The sequence below is a fragment of the Dermacentor andersoni genome, chromosome 11 (assembly GCF_023375885.2).
Source record: "Dermacentor andersoni chromosome 11, qqDerAnde1_hic_scaffold, whole genome shotgun sequence".
Classification (NCBI taxonomy): domain Eukaryota; kingdom Metazoa; phylum Arthropoda; class Arachnida; order Ixodida; family Ixodidae; genus Dermacentor; species Dermacentor andersoni.
In genome coordinates, this window is record NC_092824.1 from 68,199,237 (window position 1) to 68,220,261 (window position 21,025).

The 21,025-nt window shown below is 41.0% G+C and overlaps 1 protein-coding gene across 1 annotated transcript in view; it reads right to left on the bottom strand.

Annotated features, from left to right (window-relative positions):
• Positions 1-21,025, bottom strand: part of LOC129381637 (uncharacterized) — a 65,738-nt gene that overhangs the window by 34,213 nt on the left and 10,500 nt on the right. Inside the window, exons 4-10 of the mRNA XM_072285201.1 lie at positions 12,982-13,032; positions 12,039-12,083; positions 10,105-10,152; positions 6,839-6,889; positions 5,795-5,842; positions 4,139-4,186; positions 189-233 (exon numbers count right to left, since the gene is read on the bottom strand). Of these exons, the coding sequence (XP_072141302.1) occupies positions 189-233; positions 4,139-4,186; positions 5,795-5,842; positions 6,839-6,889; positions 10,105-10,152; positions 12,039-12,083; positions 12,982-13,032 (336 nt within the window). The remainder of the gene's footprint in view (positions 1-188; positions 234-4,138; positions 4,187-5,794; positions 5,843-6,838; positions 6,890-10,104; positions 10,153-12,038; positions 12,084-12,981; positions 13,033-21,025) is intronic.

The following is a 21,025-nucleotide window of genomic DNA, read 5'->3' on the forward strand; positions in this document are numbered from 1 at the left end:
TACATTTCTCCATTGTGTTTCGGAGCTCTTTTAAACCGTATAATAGCGTCAGAAAAAAGGTATTCAATACATTCAAGAACAACAGTATTTGTTTCATGTTTTAGCATGCATAGGTGCGAAAAGTTACCGTATTGCCGAATCATTGTATGAAGAAATACAAACGTGGCATTCTTTGCCGCTTTGCTTACCACTAGCGTTGGGTTTTCATTTCCCTCTCTCTCGATGTCGGTTTTCTGCGAGTTATAAAATACGCAAGCAAGTGTCTTATGGCTTACTTATAATCTTTTTTTTCGTAATTTGCTGTAAGAAATGTGTTTTGTGTGTTATGTGACCTTAAAAAAAAATCTGTACTATATTTATTCAAATAAAGATAGATGTGACACGTAATGACGAAAAGAGAGCTTTCGCAGAGTATATATATATATATATATATATATATATATATAGAGAGAGAGAGAGAGAGAGAGAGAGAGAGAGAGGGAGGGAGGGAGGGAGGGAGGGAGGGAGGGAGGGAGGGAGGGAGGGAGAGAGATAAAAACGAGAAGAAAGGGGGCTAACCAAGGGGCCCGATTTGTATTAGTCATATCATAAGAAGCTAACAAACAATGACACCAAGGACAACATAGGGGAAATTACTTCTGCTTCATAAATGAAATAAAGAAACCATAAATTAATGGAAATTAAAGAGGATGAAGATACAACTTGCCGCAGGTGAGAACCGAACCCACAACCTTCGCATTTCGCGTGCGACGTTCTACCAGTTCTACCAATACCCAACAAAGTGGATGGGGCAACGGCGCCTATATATATATATATATATATATATATATATATATATATATATATATATATATATATATATATATATATATATATATATATATATATAGATATATATATATATATGTCTGTGTAGATGAGTGTTTGTTATTTGCCTCTATCCGCTAGAGAATTTGGTGTTATGAGTAAAGCAAATTATAAAAGCCACATTGTCGGGCATTTTACATTACGTAATTTCCGCTTGTTGCACAACGTATGGTCTTTCGTTGCCCCTAAACGTTATCGCAATATCTTTACGAATGTAAGCTTCCAGAAGTGCAAAACATGGGTGGTTGTGAATGTTCGCGTGTTACGGACCACGGTGGCTTAACATAAATGTGTCTGTGGCTGTTTCCATGCTCCCGACATCTGGTGACATTATCTAGACAGCCAAGTAGCGTGGCGTAATTGGTAACATGCATATGGTTGTTTGGTCATTAACGCTCGTGTATAAGATAGTTCGTTCGGAGGTTGCGTTTTCTGTGCTTTATGGTACGTTGACTTCCTCTGTGCTGTTTTGCTGCTCTAACTTATTCATGATGCCTGTTCGCGGAAATGTCTCTTATGGCCTTTTTTTTTATTTCTTGCTGTGATGCATTTCACTATAATGGAGCCACTCACATTTCGACAAAAAGGCACTAAACATTTGTCTTGTAAAGAATAAAACAAAAAGGCTCCATCGCAATTATTCCCGCTTATGCTGAAGGTGACCGTAGTGGGTGTAACTTGTTGTACATGTTGTACATATAAAACGTGGACTTCGCGTGCACGGACGATTGTCAACAGCTCCTAAATTATGATTAGTTCAGATGACAACAGCGCGAGAGCGAAGGACAAACGAAGAAAGACACACACGGCGCTATCTTTCTTCGTCTGTCACTGTCTTTCGCGCTGTTATTATTTTAACACGATCTGCCAACGTGCGCAAGTCTCCATCCTCCATAGTTATGCCAATGCTTGTCAAATACACAGTTCCTCAGAAATAAAATGCACTACAGCGGAGAATGCTTGACTGGCTCGTAACGAAATGGGGGTCGGGGAGGAACAAAAAGTTTGGTTGCCAGTAAGAAACGCTGTACTAAGACCCAGTGTGTGCCACGGCCATGCTTTAGGACTACAAGAAGACGTGCGAGGACTCTGGTGACATGCCTGTGAGAAAGTTCGAGTACTGGAGATTGACATGAACCACTTTATGCCTGTTGTACAGTACCTTCCTGAGCAGAACCTAATCTCATGACCTCATGCCCCACTGTGAGTGGCTGGTTGCTATCCAGCAACAAATTCGAATAGAAAATGAAGTCACGCGTCGAGCTCTTTTCCCCGCAACGCGGGCTTCGTGTCTGCGCAGCGAGGATTTAAATGTTTTCTAATGCTCTCAGATACTTGTTTTTAAACAACGTGTTTTTTACAATGAATGACAACTGGATTCATTCATTCTTGTATTTCCATCATTTGAGGTTCGCTCTGCGTGTGGAGTGCTCGTGGTTGGTTTCTGCCAGATCCCAGCCCCTCATTACCAATTCAGTCGCTCGTGCGTTTCTCCTTCTTTCTTTCTTGTATGTCGAGCGTTTTTGCGCCAGCAAAACTCACTCGGTCTCACTTAGCTGCACTCTGCAATTTCCGGCGAGCTGGTATATTCAAAGATTTCAACGGTGATGAAGCAAGACAATTCAAAAGATAACACAGGAATAATTGTCTTTTTATATATATTAGCTATGGAAAGATACAAGCGCAAAAAGGAAAGAGGGAGGAGGAAAGCTGACAACTGCCACCGAGAGGGGCACAACGCCCGCCTACTCTTTTGGTAGGAGGGAATGAAAAGAGGAGAAGAGAAGAAGATAGGAAACAAAGAAATGGGAAAGAAAATAGGAAATAAATGAACGACAGAGTACAGAAAAGGCAAGTCCTAATAACGCAATCCGATTTTCGATGCGTTTGGTGAAATAAATACTCATAACCTCGCTGCTGAAGGTAAGGACAGCACTCCATCGTTATCGCAGTGGCTAATCGTACAATAGCTTCATTCGTGGTAAAGTATTGTGTAAGTAATCAAAACTCCTGCACATTTTTCCATCCTTACCTCCTCGTATCGAGACGAGGAGGTTTTGCACCAGCTGTGTAATTTTTCCGCTGCGAAAAGGGATGGAAAATGAGTTCAATAGTTCATGCCGTTGCTCGTGTGACGCTGATTACATTGTAACGTGTTATATTTTCGCGCATCAAAATGTCCATTGATTTTCCCGTGCAGGTAACGCTCTCTTTTTCTTTTTTATTCTCTTTCACTAATATTTCGAAATTTTAAGCTATACGAATGAAGTGGTCAGCTGCTGTTTAATGTCTTCTCTGTATACGGTTTAGTTTATTATTTTATTGCCTATCCGCTCGCAGTGTACCAATCACCCCAAAACTCGGGCAATACTCCTGATTTTCCACGACAGATTTTTTTTTTTTAGGTTTTGGAAGTAGCAGTAGCCATGTAGCTGCAATTTGTTAGCGTTAAGTTTAGGGTACCCGAGCGTAGGGGGATACAGACAGACGGATTTGCAAAGGACTCAATTGGCCTACTTTGAAGATTACCTCGACCAGCTCATGAGGGGCCTAATTTAGAACTCTTTGCTTCGTAAGGAGGTTTGCGACAACAGGTGCTCGTATTTTTTCGTGTCATCTTTGAACGAAAAGCGCTGCACTTGAGATGCGCCACGGCGCGTACAAAGGGTTCTCAGAACTTAAGAATGCTGTTCGCGAAATATTTGCGAAATATTCTACATAAGGATACATGAGTACAAGTTCAAAGTCTGATATCTAGAATGAGCTTTCGGAACTTCATCTAATTCTCTATGTTAAATCTGGATAAAACGGCCATAATGATTTATTTTTAGTCCAAGCAATTTTTCACTGGCTTTCTAGTGCCTGAAAGAAATGCCGTCTCCTACTCATTCTGATCTGAGATTAAACAAAGTGTTATTGTCATTATTTCAAGTTATGAAAGGAACGTGCATATTTGGACTCACAGAGCGGAAGGCATGTGCATTCCACAATTCCGGGGCTTTGGGTGTGTACTAAAGCTTCTATGCATGGTAGAAGTCTCTCTGCAATTAAACTTAGAAGGCTATCCATGACGTCGGTCAAATGTCCGACATATCGCATAAAACTTCCTTTCAGACAGCTCTGTTTCTATCATAGCGATAAGAAGTAAGCTTTGTTCTTCTGGCCGCGTCACATAAGTAAGCCGTAATACAGCGCTCAAACCAGACAATGTAGTATTTCAATAAACTGCAAAGACGGTGAATAGTTTCCAATTGTATTTTTTTAAGCTTACCCCTGGTTTCCGTCTTCCCGGCTTAGCAAGAGCCAAATCTTGTCGTGTCTGTGAAGTGCATAGAAAAGTGTGTTTATGTGGTGGATTCTATCTGGCTTTTAGGTGTTTTCATTTATGTCAACTTACGTATACTTCTGCTGATCCCTCATTGAGAGTATTTGATATCACTTTGCAATGTAGTTTCTGTTTATTTTCCTAAAACGTAGAATCTTTCTAAACTAACATTGCTTAAACAGAACTGCTGCTTCAGCGGAAGAGAACATTAGCTTTGCTGGTTTGTTGGTTTTGCGTGAAGGCAATGCAAAAAAAAAGGACGATAGTGACACTGGACCACATTATTCCATCTGCGGATAAATGAGCTGCATATATTGTCACGTGGTAGTGACGTATAACAAGTACACATGTCAATTACTGAAAACAATACTGACCGGCCTATCTAGGTGCCGTCGTGACAGACATTATTATTTGTGTCGTTCCATTTGGTACACTCTAAAACAGTTGCACCCTTTGGGGTGTATATTTGCCACACAACAATAATCGTCATCTGTCTTGTCCGCATTTCCTTTCTTTAACGCGGCGACCCCGGTACTTTCCAGTAACGAACGGCAAGCGCGTTATCAGCATGCCATAGCATTCCCGACAGGAAAATAACGAGCGCAGTGTTTTCAAGAAAGGAAATGCGGGCAAGACAGATGACGATTATCGTTGTGTGGCAAATATACACTCCGAAGGGTGTAAACGTTTCTTAGAGTGTATTTTCTCGGCACTTCTCCAGGTTCTCCCAAAGGCGGCTTGCTACTTGCTTCTATTGGTGCCGTGATTCGTATGGCTCTACCGTGATCGTGGCTGGCTGTGGTTCCTTTACGTTCGCAATTTCGGCAAGCGGTGAGTTTCCTTGACGTTTCCGATGACCGCACAGAAACATCTCCCCCCCCTACGCCCTAACGCTGGAGACAAATATAAAGATTATCGATGACTTTGAGTGTGGGTGCTTCAGTCAGACGTGATGTTCTCTTGTAAGTGGCTAAGTTACCGAGGAAACATAGTAAAGGACGACCTTCGTAGTAAAATCTGTTACAACCATTATCTGCTGTTGGCTATAAAATATGTGCCGATTTCAAAAGATCATCTTGTGCGCCCTTGAGCTCAATCTACGTAAATGGAGCTCCTTATAAGCGGAAACTAAGTGCCAGGCTCCTTGAAGGTAAGTTTACCGAGAATCCTGTATTTTCTTGTTTTACGCAAACTGCAATGCTTGGCTCAAAATTCAGTACGTGTGAGACGATTTGTTTTTGCAGTTTTTCATGGAGCAACAACACTTCTTCTATTCGAAAGAAGAACCCCAAATTCCGTGTTTTTCTTTTTTTTTTTTTGTTTTTGTCGGGGAGCTATTGCTCAATACGACTAACAAAACAGCCATTAAGATTTTGTGTTTGTGTATGTTCTCCAAGATACACTAACTTGTACGGAATGGTGTAAGCCGAATGTTTGCTTAATTTCTAAATTTTTTTTCACTTAATTTAACAAGAGCTAGGTGGTAATCCTCGTTTTCTACTGGATGTAATTTACGTTTTAGCGCGACAAAAGTTCATCAGAAGTTAGTACTGTGGTGTCAGAAGGAGTCGTGTGCACTCAACTCGAACGGTAGCTGCTTACCGGTAGCAGTGCATCCGGAGCTGGCTGAGGCGTCCTGGTCGATTTCGTCTACGTGTCACGAAAATAGGCAAGAATGTGTAGGCTACAATCGTATTGTTAATATTACTATGTTTGTTGGACCTCAAATGACGGTTCGTCTTTCAAGCAACTCTTATGGTGCGCCTGTATTGTTTGCGATTCACGTCGCACTTGTAAGGCTACGACAACTAACCATGGTTTCAGAGACGGACTGCCGGAATGTTTAGGATGGTGTGCCTTGCGCTTTGCCACGGATAACACTCAACTTTACGTCCTTCTTGCTCTTTCACAGTCATTCATTACTTCAAATAAACATGAATAAAAAGGCTTTAATACTTTTAAGTATTACTTAATTTGTAATACCTTAATTTGTAAAAAAGAAAAAAGATAGAGACACGAGATGTTACCGAATGTTTACCGAATCATTACAAATGGAGGTACACGTTAGCGTTAGCTGCCATGCTGATTACCACTGACGTTTATTGTTATTATTATTATTATTATTATTATTATTATTATTATTATTATTATTATTATTATTATTATTATTATTATTATTATTATTATTATTATTTCCATCGGGTTCCATGTCGACTCTCTGCGAGTTTTCTAGATTTGGGCAAACAAGTTCACGCATTGATACAAACTTTCGTAGCGTACTTCGATTAGACTAGTTATTTGTAAAGTTTAAGTGTTAATACAGAAGACCCAATATATTTATTTAAATCATGATGGTGGTCTCAATAACATTTTTATAGTCAAGAGGTCAATATCCTTGTCGTACAGTTTCCTATAATTCTGTAGGGGTGCCAATTGTTTGCCTCTATCAACTACGCAAGTCTGCATGGCGGGTGCAAGATATCATGAGCGCAATGTTTCACGTTACATTTATCAACGTTTCTTTTTTATCTTGTGTCCTGACGTGTCAGCTATAGAGTGGCCGAAGTTTTGTTTCCCAACATAAATTAACGAAACTATAAAAAAATACTTGGCACTCTAAGTTGATGTCGGATGAAGGATGCTCACCATGAAATTTTCTGTTCCAGCTTGTATGCCTGTGTCCTCTCGATGTACTGTCTAGAGTATCAAGAAATGTTGCGTGAGTGAAAACGTGTATTTGACTTTTCGCTCGCGTGTATTAGTGTAAAATATAGCTTGTTTCGCGCTTCTGGCGTTTCTCCTCTAGGACAGGTCGCAGTGCAGTCGAGTAGTGCTGCTACCTTGATTGAGTTTTAATACACATATATTTCTGGAGATGCCTAAAGATCATGCCTACTTACGAATGTGATATATTTTCCATAGTGGAACCTTGCACATTCTGCCAAAACTACGCTGCGACGTTGATGACATAGGAGTAAAACAAAGAAATCCCAGCACAGTTTCTGATCAATATTGAATATAGCTGTGGCTTATGTAACTGTGCCTGTGCAGCGACAGGCTTCGTTCTTACAGTAAATAACGCGCAGTCTCTCTCTCTCTCTCTCTCTCTCTCTATATATATATATATATATATATATATATATATATATATATATATATATATATTGCGTGATAAGAAAACCATACAATTTCATATAGTAAGTGTAACCGTTCTTCAATCACTGTGTAGCACTGCGTTTATTTTTTGCTTTGTGGATTGAACAAAATCCAAGTTGTGCCTACCATCCATTTATCTATATGAAGAAGCAGCCCCAGCGCCAGTTCGTGCTCATGGTTTTTTAAACGTAGTGCTTAGGTCGCCAAGAAAATGTAATGTTATGCATTTTGTTCTCCGCCCTCTAAAGGTTATTTCTTCGATGGGGGCATTACATCTATGTTACCAGTGAGTAGAATAAAGCCGTACATTGTGATACCACCATTGCTCCCATTTGATGCGTCCAATGGCCCTAGAAGTTTGAAGGAACGCGTAAGTGAAACACGAGACCTAAGAGAAAATAAGTGCAAGATAAGAATTCTACGAGCGAGATGGCAGCCATGTTGTGCACGTTGCCACTTGGGGCCCATTCCTGTCGTATACTAGAAGTTTGACTGTTAACACCGTGTACATCATGGCGGATGCCTCTAGGTAAGGTCATTACGAACAACTAAAAAGCGTGATCTATAAGGGTAAAACCAGCGCAGGAACGACAATACGCAGTAGAAGAAACACACACCAAAGAAGCTGATGAACAAATGCGGGGGAACAATATAAAAGCAAGAAAGGGGCCACGAGAACAACCGACACGGGATCAGCAAGCGTTGGTCCCATGCTAAAACAGATGGAGTGAAAGAAAAATCTAACTTTAAAAAGAAAGCATGCTCAGAAACGCGTGCTCTGGTTTCATATGAACTTTCGAGGTAGCCAATCTCTTTTTTTCATTGAGCGTTAAGGAAGGGGCGTTTGCACAAGCTTCAAATATTCGGTCTATCGCAAAGGCCTCAAACATGTGGCAGCCATATGCATATTTATAGCACCCTGCGCTGCGCTTGGGAACGCCCTCATCCGGTCCTGCCACTGTAAGGTAGGATTAAGCTTGAATGAGCAAGTTGAAGTACTGCGAAGCGCAGGGTATACCCTGAAAACTTACTTGGAGGTCTAGCCAAAAAAAAATTGCTCCTTGAGCTTCACTGGGAGCCCAGCACGAAGCAGCACACCGAAGACAAGCGTGGGAAGAGCGTTATTCCGTATACTTTTGCGGCGATTCGCACACGATTTATAAAGTTGCCCTCCAAAAATGTCAGATGTGGAAGTTGTCATCTTGGTCCCTAACAAGCTGGGTCCACCACGTAGGCGCTTCGACGCTGAAGGGCCCAAGAAGTGTGTGTGCACCACAAAGCACACAAGGCCTTTTTTTTAGAATTGTACAGCCAACGTCGTCAGTGAAGTTGTGCTCTCCTGTACGAAGACCGACATTGGACTACTCGTATGTCGGCCGTTGTTTTAACCAGCGACTCGGCGAGCACTACAACAATCATCGGCAAAAACAAGGAAGCAGCATAGCGCTTCACTGTACCGCGTGCGAGTGCATCACGGACTTTGAAAAGGGCCAGGTCCTAGGACGCTGTAAAAGTGAATATGGTCGCCTGATAGCTGAGGAATTTGCGATTAAACGAAGAGCTAAAGTTTCCGTAAGCGCCCCTTCCTTAATGCTCAGTGAAAACGAGATTAGCTACCCTTAAAGTGCACAAAAAACCAGCGCGCATGTTTCTGAGCATGTTCATTAGGTTTTCTCTTTCACGCCGTCTGTTCTATACCATGTGGTACTGGCTTGCTGGTGACGTGTCGGTTGCTTTCCCGCCCCCTTTTTTTTCTTTTACATTGCTCCACCGCAATAAACCTTCGATTGTTAGTCAGCGCCTGTGGTGTGGGTTTCTTCATGTGTCGTCATTCTTGCGCTGTTGCCACCTTTTTGGATCAAACTTAACCAACTAGCCCATGCAGTGTTGCGCACTTCTGCAAGTAAACAAATTATAACAAATCAACAAATTATTGTTTTCAAGTAACAAACATCGATTTACGACCCAGGTGAAGAACGAGCCCGCAAGAGCAGCAAAAGAAATCACGTTCACAGACTCGATTATTATTGATCTAAGAATGTTTATGTCCAGTAATATAAAACATCTCTAACACTGCTTCCTTCCACGTCCAACTTAGCCGTTTCCTTTCTGACAGAACTCTGTTGTCGTCAACACATGATGAACTTGAAATTCCTGCTACCTAACCACTGACTAATCCCTATACCAAATTAGAAAAATTATTCAATTGTGTTGTCTAAAAGGTGATTGTCTGCGCCGAGCCTTTTATTATTCCTTTTTCAGTGCTTTTAGAGCATGCAGCAACGCGTTGTCCTTATATTTTACTACTTCCAACACGGCCAATTAGATTCATTATTGTCCATTTCGCATCATTCATGAGATTATTTTACATATGCGTACGTAGCTCAGGGGATCTGTTGTTGTGAATGCCAGATTTTATTTGTGAATGCGGTTGGACATGTGCATTTTTCATTCATTCGAGTGGCTCGGGTGCGATAGAACTGTACTGCAGACGAAACTTGCGATTACCTCATATGCACAAGCATTTTAATGCTTCATCAAAGGAGACCACAATCTCAAATAGTGTGAAATAACGCAAGTTCCTTATAACGCGGTTCTAAGTTTAAATATTAGAGTAGTAAAAAAAGTTATAACGTCGCTGTTAATTACAACTGCGTTCATGTTGTTCTGTAGGAGATAAGGTGTAGATCATATTGCACTAAGTCAAATATTGCTTAAGCGATGTGAAAAGGTGCGGGTTAATGATTTGTCCATACCTCCTCATCTCGATTAGCAGGTATTCCCCCAGTTGTGTCGTTTGTCCGCTGTGAAGTGTGAGGGAAAATGTGTTCATTCAATTGTACCCTAAGTAAAATAGTGAATTTCTTGTTATGTTTTCCTGCTTTCTGGCATAAAAAGCAATGCGTGGCGCTTTGAAGCCTTTCACTAAGCATTTATCGCACTCGCCATAGGTTCCTCACTTCGCGGTGCGTTTGTTGAAATCAAAACTCAATTGTATTGAATTTAATTGAGCCTGAGGAGCGCCGATAGGCAAAAGCTCTGTCACCGACGCCCTATGGTCAACGATTCGACTCATCGTAAACAAGGCTTGACAGTATGCAAAACGAATTCAAGCTCGACGTGAAGTTATATAACCAGCAGTGGCAAGCCCGTCTTCAAGGGGAAATTGAGAAGCCACTGGTACAGTGCGGAAGCCGCAGATTCATTCTTTACCGCAATCTTTTGAAGTGAGCTTTAAGAGGCCCAGATATGTTTTCACTCTACTCCTTCAGTACAGAAGATTCCGATAGGAAGCATGACTATTTCGACTATAGTCATGGCTGCTTAATTGCTTCCGCACCTTGGCAACTCTGACCATTTGCATTGTTTATTAAGGGCTATATGGGTAGGCATGTTTCTCTGCACTTAACGTTTTTTTTGGGAGGTTATGCGTGACGTCGACCAAGTGTCTCGAGTATATATCACAAAGGTTCCTAGACAGCTTTGCTATTAATGGCAGTTCTCAAAAAACGTAGCTTCCACTAAAATCTCTATTTAGAAAGTACCAAGGCAACGTTATCTAGGGCGCTTCACAGACGCTAGCCGTAAAGCCATGTAACCAAACCACGTAACATTTCCAAAAACTGCTGTGAAGATGAAAGTCAACAAATAGTGTTCATCTTATTCCTGAACTTAGTACCCGGCTTCGGTCTTCCATGCTTTGCAATAAGCGAGTCATTTCGTAGCTGTGGATTGCACACAAATATCTTTATGTCGTGGTTTCTTGTGTGAAACTTGTAAGGTGCTTTTTTTAATATTTACGAATATTTTATCATGTGCCAATGTATTTTTATGTACATACGTATTTAGTGTAATATTGGCTGGGAACTTCAATACTTGAAAGATATTTTTGTTCTCAATGCTGCCCGCCGCGAGATAAATTATTTAGCAACCATAAGGCATTTCTGATGTCTTTCTCGTGGAATGATAATCTATGGCGCGAAACTACAGTAAGCTCTGCATCGATGGATGAACAGCTTTATACCTTCCAAGATATCCTTGAGCTCTCAAATACAGTGGCTTTCCTCTGAGATAATTTCATCCTAAAATGAGCCTTATACTGAAAACAGATTAACCAAGTAATCCCGGCCTTGTGCTAGCGTGCTCTACAATTCAAGCAAGAATTAAATAAAAAGATATTACGCTCGAAAAAGAATCATATTCACTTAAGCAGTTGCTGCTTAGCGGTGCAAATGCATCCGGAGCTGGATGACACGTCTTTGCTGTCGACGGTGTCTTGGAGTCACAAAAGTACGACAGAATATTTATGGTGCGTTTCTCGTTTGTAACAACACAATGCTTCTGTCACGCTCAAATGGATTGCATCTTTCACGCAACTGTTTTTCGGGGTTTGTAGCTCAGGTTGCAGATGTACGGTAAGATATTTTACTATTGTTACGAAGAAAACCTTATTTCTTACAGCGGAAAGTATTAAATTTTACTAAATGTAACACTGAACATTTTTTTTCCTTTAGCTTTTGCAGATTTTTCATAACATACAAAAACATGAAAAGGAAAGGTTTTCATTACTTTCAAGACTGACTCTACACTTTCTTTTATGGCTAAGCGTGCAGCAGTGGGAGAAGTTACCGTTATGTGGAAGCACGGCATCAAGAGATATAAAAATGGCATTCCTTGCCGCTTTGCTCACCACTTCCGTTGGGTTTTCATTTCCCTCCCTCTCGATGTCGGCTCTCTGTGAGTTATGAAATTAGGGCAAGCATGTGTCTTATTTTTCGCCTCTAAACTTGTGTTTCGTATTTTTCTGTAATAAATACATCTTACGTTCCACTCCACTACAAGAGAAAAGTTGTATTTATTCAAGTAAAAATAGACATGATGTACGATGGTTTCAAGAGCTCTTTTGTAGAGTATATATTATTATATTCCATTGATTGTTTCGCTATTCGCCTCTATCCTCTAGAGAATTTACTGTGGTTGGTAAAATGCGCCATTAAAAGAGATTGTGACAAATTTTAAATTATATATTTACTGCTAGTTCAGTAATGTATGGCCTTTCAAGGCCGCTGAAATGTTCTCAAATTATGCCCCACAAATGTACGTTTACAAAAGTGCAATACATAAGTGGCTGCAAAAATAAGTGGCATAAGTCGCTCCGCTTTGCTCCCCACTGCCGTTGGTTTTTCATTTCCCTCCCCCTCGATGTCGGCTCTCTGTGAGTTATGAAATTAGGCAAGCATGTGTCTTATTTTTCACCTCTAAATTTGTGTTTCGTATTTTTCTCTAATAAATACATCTTACGTTGCAGTCCACTACACGAGAAAAGTTGTATTTATTCAAGTAAAGATAGACATGATGTACGATGGTTTCAACAGCTCTTTTGTAGAGTATATATTATTATATTCCACTGAGTGTTTCGCTATTCGCCTCCATCCTCTAGAGAATTTACTGTGGTTGATAAAATGCGCCAATAAAAAGAGATTGCGATAATTTTTATATTATATATTTACTGCTAGTTCAATAGTGTACGGCCGTTCAAGGCCACTGAGAGGTTCTCAAATTATGGTCCACAAATGTACGTTTACAGAAGTGCAATACATAAGTGGTTGCGAAAGTTGGTGTGTTGTGCTTACCATAAATGTTCCAGTTGTTGCTTCCGTGCGCACGTCGTCAGGTGATAGTGTCTAGAAGGTTAAGAAGTGTGGTTTGATTGGTGAGATGTATACGTCTGTTTTGGTTTGTTTTTCATGAACACTTGCGTGTAGAATACCATGTCCGAAGTTTTCCTCTTTTGTACTATATGGTATGTTGGCGTAATCGGTACTGTGTAGCTGATTTAACTTATTCATATTACCTGTTCTCGGAAACGTCTAATATAGCATTTCGTATTTCTTGCTGTGATGTATTGTCTATAACGGAGCCACACTGACGTATCGGCAAGAATGCACTGAGACATTCATGTTGTCAAATATAAAACAAAAAGTTACACTGCGATTATTTTCGCCTATGCAGATAATCCCCGTAGTGAATACAACTTGCGTGCCATGGCACGTTATGAACTTATAAGCTATATTTGCTTGTACACAGGAAGGGCACCTCATCAGAAGTAAATATTTAGTGCACAATACAAATTTCGGTAAAACCTGTGAATTTCCTATGATTGTTGCCTTCTAATTTATGGCTTGTCTGCACTATAGAACAAAATATAAGTTACCTCTATCGTGGCGCATCTGTGTATTCAAAAACAATCTGTGCGCCAGGTCCACGGGATCATCGTTTTTCAAATGTAGTCCTTATGTCGTCAGGAAAGTCAAAAGTGAAGCATCTAACACTCTGCATACTAACGTCTTTTATCAGCAAGGCTTGTTAGCACAGGTGCTTTCGTGCATAGGGGAACTTGATTATATATTTTATCTCACCACTGCTTCCATTTTGTACGTCCTCTCACCCTAGGGTGCTGAAGACACGCAAAGTAACAAACTGGGACACATGAAAGAAAAAAAATATGATTGTGACCGAGATAGCAAGCACGGTCTTCTCGTGAAGCACGGTCTCTGCTCTATTATGGAGTAATGCTAATGTCAATTACATGTAAATTGTGACTAGTGCTTGTCAGAAAGCCAGTTTCCAGCAAGTAACAGATCAGGTAGTTGAAGGATGTGATGTGGAAGGCGAAGGTAATGTTCATTCACGTGGCAAGACAACGAGAGTTAGTGATTGGTAGTCAGCCTCTAGAATCTGTGCAAGAGTATGTCAACCTAAGCCCATTGCTCCCAGTTGATCCGGCCCATGAGAAACGAATTTACAGTAAATAATAATGGGTTGTAGCGCAAACGGCCGGCATTACCAAATTATAACCGGTAACATACAGCTATCATTCAAAAAAAGAAGAAATAAACAATCATTGAATTCTGCTTGCACTAGCATAAGTGACAAAAATTTGAGCTTAACAAAGAAACTTGAGAAGAAGGTGAGGGCTGTCCACGCAACAATTGAAAAAATATTCGACTCTGTGTGGTGTGGATTAGAACAACTGGTGTGGATCAGAAAGCAAACGCCAGTTAGCAACATTCTGTTAGTTGCCACAAGGGTGAAGTAGAACTATGCAGGCCATGTAACGCGTAGGGCAGATAACCGCTGGTCTAATACAGTCAACGGATGGTTGCCAAGCGAAAGAAAGCTCAGTCGAGGATGGCTGACAAATACGCGACGTGGTGAAATTAGCAAATTTTCAGGACATTCATGGCGTCAGATGGCGCAGTAGAGGGGGTAAACATAGATCGCTAGATGAGACCTTACCAAAACTTCCTTTCAGTGTTTCTTTTTGGACCTGTATCCCTCAGATGACTGTGCATGCAAATAGAAGTATTCAAGGCTGTCAGTTTCGAAGCAGTTTCAAAAAATTTTGATTATATGTAGTTCGCGCTGAGTCCTAAACAAAGGTCCTGGTGAAGTTTTTATACATTTCTGTTTACAGTAATCACCGAAACGTGCAGGTTTCTTAAAAAAAGACATCTTTTTCTGTGTTACTCATGAAGCTAACCGCAAACTGTTTAACTGCTGCTTCCATACTCGCTGCGTCTTGTGGCCCAGTCTAGAGCATGCAGATTCGTGGTTACATTTGTAACATGTATTCGGATTTCAATCATGTATAAGTGTGTAATTTTCTTTTGCTAACGGCGCATGTAGCATGTGGCAGCTAACGCGGCGTAGTCCTTAACTATGGAGCATAAGGGTAGGGATCTGGGCTGATTGGATTACGTACATTATGGCAAAACAGCTCAAACAACGTGACGGGCGAACGATGCTTGAGGCTTTTCAGCGTGCTGTCTGTTTTTCACCCGTCTCCTCGTCTGCGCTGTTTCGCCATAAAGTTTAAATAGTGTTATCATTTACATGTATGACTTATTTTTGTAACATTTTGTAGCTTTTAAAATTACTTCTAAAATAAACAACAAATTTATGAAGCGCCCATTCACAATTCAGCGCAAGTATCCTGATAATTTCCTGTTCTAATGTGCAACTACGAACAGTTCTCAAGCCAAGCAATTCTTGTGGCCCCGTATTCAGCACTGTACCCAACATGGCTGGGTGGTTCCACACAGGGGGCTAACAGAGAAAACATGTGCAGGCAGAAACAGAAAAAAAAAGATAAACTAGAACTCCGTGTAGCAGCGTTTCACAAAAAAGTAGTAAGGTGTTTGAATTCTATTTTTTTTTTTTGGCTCTCACTGTAAACTTTCATTGCGTACTCTTGGCTTTTCAAGAGTAAACTTGAAGCTAGGTTCCTTAAATCATTCTGCTCACAAATGATGTGGGAGGTACGTATATGTATTTTTCTCACCATTTTTCAGACATAGCAGTAACGGGATCTAAATGTTGCACGTGAAATATTTTGCACTACGGATAATTAGAGCGGTGTCTCATTATAGCGAGTTAAACTACTTATGTGCTTGATGCATTAGACGAAACGTTGTGTTTCTAGTTGTACCAATGCTTCCATTGCGAATGTCAGATGGCCATAGGTCGTTCAACAAGTGTAGCAATAAAGCAGTTGGCCTATACATAATAGTGTAATGAAACTGCTGAGAGGCGGAGCAGCATGATGAAAAAGCATGTTGTTCGAAGTGTGAAATTTGTTTTTTTGCTTTTGTAGTATGTATACTAATAGTTCAAACGAAGCGTGATCCAACGTGCCGTAGTTTGTTGTCATTCTGAAAACAATTGTCACACTTTCACTTTTCACGATAAATATATCCTTCCACACAATACTGCAGCCGTAACCTTATGGATCGCAGGTTTAATTAGGCCACCGGTATAAATATATTAGGTTTTCAAAATGGGACAACACTTCGTACAGCAAAGATGGGCAATGAGCACTGCGCGGTATCCTCATTGCTATATCCATGCTGTAATTAGTGTTTTCTTAGTTGTAAGTTGTAAGTAGTGTTTCTTAGTTGAAATCAAGAAGAAGAAATTGGCATGGGCAACATATGTAATGAGGAGGGAAGATAACCGATGGTCATTAAGGGTTACGGAGTGGATTCCAAGGGAAGGGAAGCGTAGCAGGGGGCGCAGAAAGTTAGGTGGGCAGATGAGATTAAGAAGTTTGCAGGGACAACATGGTCACAATTAGTACATGACCGGGGTAGTTGGAGAAGTATGGGAGAAGCTCTTGCCCTGCAGTGGGCGTAACTAGGTTGATGATGATGATGATGATGAAGTAGTGTTTTTAGAAGTAAAGCTGTAATATGTTAGATTTGCCTGAACATACATGTACTGGCAAGTTAGTTCTGCGGAATGCCGCAAAGACGACGAAGCCTCATGAAAGCGAAAATTGTCATCTACCCGAATGTAGCATGTAGCTGCGAAAGTAATGACTTGCCATATTCAGTGTTCCTGGGCTTTGAGTTGCCGCTTAATTCAGCCTCGCGCCACGATCTGCTAGCCTCCTTGTTAGCCCAGATCGTAGAGCGACCGCCCGGAAAGGCGCTGGTCCCGTGTTCGAATCCCGGGTCACGATGAATTTTTCTCCACCGCGAAGCTTTCTTTCCGAGACACCCATATGGGTTTCCTTGTTAGCTATGTGCTACGTTCGGGTGGACGACAATTTTTCCCTGTCACACAATATACTGAAAGTGGGTACTTCAGATTTTGCTTATGGAGGTCTGTGCTGCGAATGTTGCTGTCGAGAGGAGGGTATACCAAAAGTTAAACGGATGTTCCTAAAGCTCCATTTGCTTAGAGCACCTCATAACTTGCTCCCGACATCTCTACTGTTGGTGGTGCTGCTAAGGGATGGGCATGCTAATAATTTACTAGAATTGTACTAAAGTGTTGTGTACTGAAAGTTGTTCACAATTTTCCTATGGCGGTCTCTGCCATGAGTGGTGATGTTGAATGGTGGGTATAACAGCATGTTAGGTGAATTTTATAAGACTCTTTGTAGTGAGAGTAGTTAATAATTCCGGCTGACGGCTGTGCTGTAAGTGGTGCTGCTGAAGGATAGGTGTAGCACTACATTAAAAAAAATTTAACTAGGATTTGCTGTGGTAAATGTACTTCCCCATTTTCTTATAGCGGTCCCTCGTGTCAGTGGTGCTGTGGAATGGTGCGCATAAGAATATGTTAGAAGAGTTGCGCTTAAATTGCTTCTTCTGAGAGTCCCCTCGAACTTGCTGACTGAGGCCTCTGCTGACTGTGGTTTTGTTTAAGGGTAGATATAACATGTGCTAAAATGTTTCAAACAATTTTCTTCGTGCAAATACCTTATGGTTGACTTGTAAAGATCCCTGCAGTGATCTGTGTACTCCAGCGGTGGTTAGAACAATGCACTCGAAGGATTTTCCTAAAATTTTTGTGGTGAAATAATTCTCACAATTTTACATGTGCGGAGAGTCCTTTTCGGCTTCTGACTTGATTATTTCATGCGTATGTGTGCCAAGTAAATGTAACGGCGAAATCTACCGCTGCTTGGTCGTCAGAAACTACCGAAAGTGAGCAGCTTACCGGTGCATATTCAGCAGGAACCAAACTCGTGTCAATGGCAACTTTCATTCATAAATTAGAAGTAATATAAGTTGACAGCTCTTCTTTTCCCATTTTTTTTCAGTAATATTTCAGGTACCACCACTGAAGCGGCTTTGATTATCGCACGTCTGCGACATCTTTACTTGCTGTTAGATTTCTTCTTGGCGTTGTTTCGTAGCGCTCAGCAGTTCATCAAACGCTTTGCTAACCGAGACACTTACTATGGTTCAATGTAAATGTCTTGTGTTTAGAATGACGGATGTTCGAAATTTATGCGTGATCATTGTTCCAAGTAATCACAACATTGTCATTGATTACATCGGATTTGTGGTCTGTGTAATTTTGGCTTGAAGGTCAGAAAAATAAGTGTGCGTCGCGATTTCCAGACTTAGACATTTGCAAAAGTAGGCACTAGTCTAAGCTTAGCGTGAAGATATTTCCCTGCATGGAACCTCGTGCTACGGCTATTTAATTAAGCCATCAATTATTTTTTTTTATGATAGGGCACAATTCTCTTCTTTCCTGTATATTTTTCTTTTCGAAACTTCTGTAACTCACGCAACTAGACCACGATACTTCGCGGCCACTTGCCTTCAGATGAAATTACAGGAAACACATATTACCACGCAGAACCTACGCTATAACTAGGCATCCTTGAGAAATTGGCACAAAAAAACGCCGCCACCACACCGTGGGCACACCCCTGTGGTATTGTTCACCCGTTTACGGGCAAAATAGAGCTGCAAAGGCATAAGATTGATCTTCCACATCCAGCATACTGTCATCTTTCCCTGCCCATTTCGGACAGTGTCCTTGATCTGTATGTGGCTTAAAAAGTATAAAATATTGTTGCGTGCTCTAATGCTCGCCACATCTTCCACTGGCGAATATCGCTCGTAGGTAAAGCATTGTACGAATCGACAAATAATCAATTTAAGAGGAAGAAAAACTTTGAATATTCGCTTTCTTCAGATGTCAGAAGTTTTAGCACTAACGCCGCAGATGATGACTCACTCATATCTCGGTGACGTCATACTTGTCTTTCCCGTGGCCTGTGTAGACTTTACGCCGCCGTCTAGAGCAATGTGGCAAGGTTACTTAGAAAAGGAGGTTCATTCGGTTCGTATAAAGTAAATCAAGACGACAATGTGTGTTGTTCTAAGCGCGTTATGTTCGTCGTAACTTGCTTAAAGGTGGACATTTTAACGTGATCTTATGTGCGTCGAAACACGATTATCAATGCGTCACTGCTACTTTTACCTTCTACTGGCTTTGGTGTGCTAATAAATGCGTTGAAATAACACCAGCGTTCTCTTAACATTTTCTTTCAAAACGGTGCAGCGGCACTTGTCATTTTTGGGTGTCATTTGCTTTCCTAAAGTGAAGGTTAAACTATCACGTTACACCTATAGTAATGGTTTGTGTCATGGGATTTAAGTGCAAATATCACTTGAAAGTATTCCTGTTTTTACTGCCCACCCGGACGCCTGGGTAACTTACGAGGCCCAAAAATAGAGTATAGTAATGCGTATAACAAAGTAACAAAGTGCGTACTTTTGCTTTTGCCGCAGTTGTGTTATTATTGCGTTTTTTCAATAAACAATGAGATTCGAGGAATATAGGACACTAAGACCGGCTATCCCAGACATCAGAAATGAACATTTGCGCTTAAGCAGCCGCAATCAACGAAAACAAACGCAGCGAGGAAGAAAAAGTATCGGAGGAATAGAATGTTGCCTAAGTAAAACTTAGACGTCTATGCAACTTAGACATTGTTCCTATGTGTACAGTCATGGCGTGAGATATCGTCAACACGCGAGCGGCCAATCACTGTGCAATGAAGCAGTTTTTGTCTCCGCAAAAATAAGCATGGAAAAATATTAACGCCACACTTCCTAATCGTCTTCTTTCACGAACAGTGACAAAGAAAGGCGCACTTATGCGTATCAAACGCACTGTTTAGCCAAACGTTTCACCGTCCCTGTCGTGGGCCGATAAAGTTGAAAATGGCAATGTATAGTTCCTGGAAGAATTACGTTCACTTCTAATTCAGCGATGACAATGATTTATTTGCCTGACTTGAATAACTTGGATTCTGTATAAGGGCACATTATTCACTAGTGACGTTATTTCGCACGTATTCAGTAAAGCTAGGTCCACGAGGAGCGGAGTTTCTTAAGCTTCAGTGCATACTTCAGCTTTAACACCGCTCGATAGAATACCTGTACCCTGGTAGTATGTGTAGCATGTGGACTACATGTTGTAGAAACAGTTTTAAGCGTTTTCTTATGTGCGTTCAATGCAGACTTATAGCTCGCAAGCAAATAACGGATGTGACGTATTGATTTCGCCAGTTGGCCGGCATTCTATTATCAGAAGAACAGAGTGGGATAGTTGCTACTGCATAACGTGAAGATAAAGCGCGGAAGGACGCGCAAGGTGACAGAAGAGGAGACGGAGACACAGCGCTACCAACAAGTGATTGTTTATTGCCCATGGTTAAACATATAAACCATCGCACAACATGAAGATAACAGGGCGCAAGAAAGCTACCGTCGCAGCATAGATTGCTTTTTGGCCTGTGACGGATGATTATGGCGAAAAGTGATCTATGTTACGACGGCATAGCTTTGTTTCCCTCTATTCTTCTTCTTGTACGATGGTATGTATGTTTGACCCTGTGCAATAGACAATCAATTGCTGGCAGCGCTGTGTCTCCATCTCCTCTGTCGCCCTGCGTGCAATATTGCGCGTTACCTTAAGTTCTAATCTTACTCCTTCGTTTTGCTCACATTTGCCTGATATTATCCGTCCGAGTGAACACGATGCAATTTACGTCATGCTGTGAAAATTATTGCAAATGCTTATTCGGACATTTGGACACCAAACTTATTTCAAGACATAAAACGAGTCCTTGGCGGAGTGATTCTTCGTCCGTACACAGTTCTCGCTCATTGATCTATTCAAAGAGCAGGTACAACGTCTCACAAAGGCCTCGCGACGACTCATACAGGCGAATTTTTCCAGTTTCACGTCTAACACTCATAAATCGCACGTAATAATTATTGTTTATAGTACTCCACTAGTTTGGTAGCTAAGCATGTCATCAGGTGCTTCCTTTTCTGCGTGAAACAATACATGTCTTGC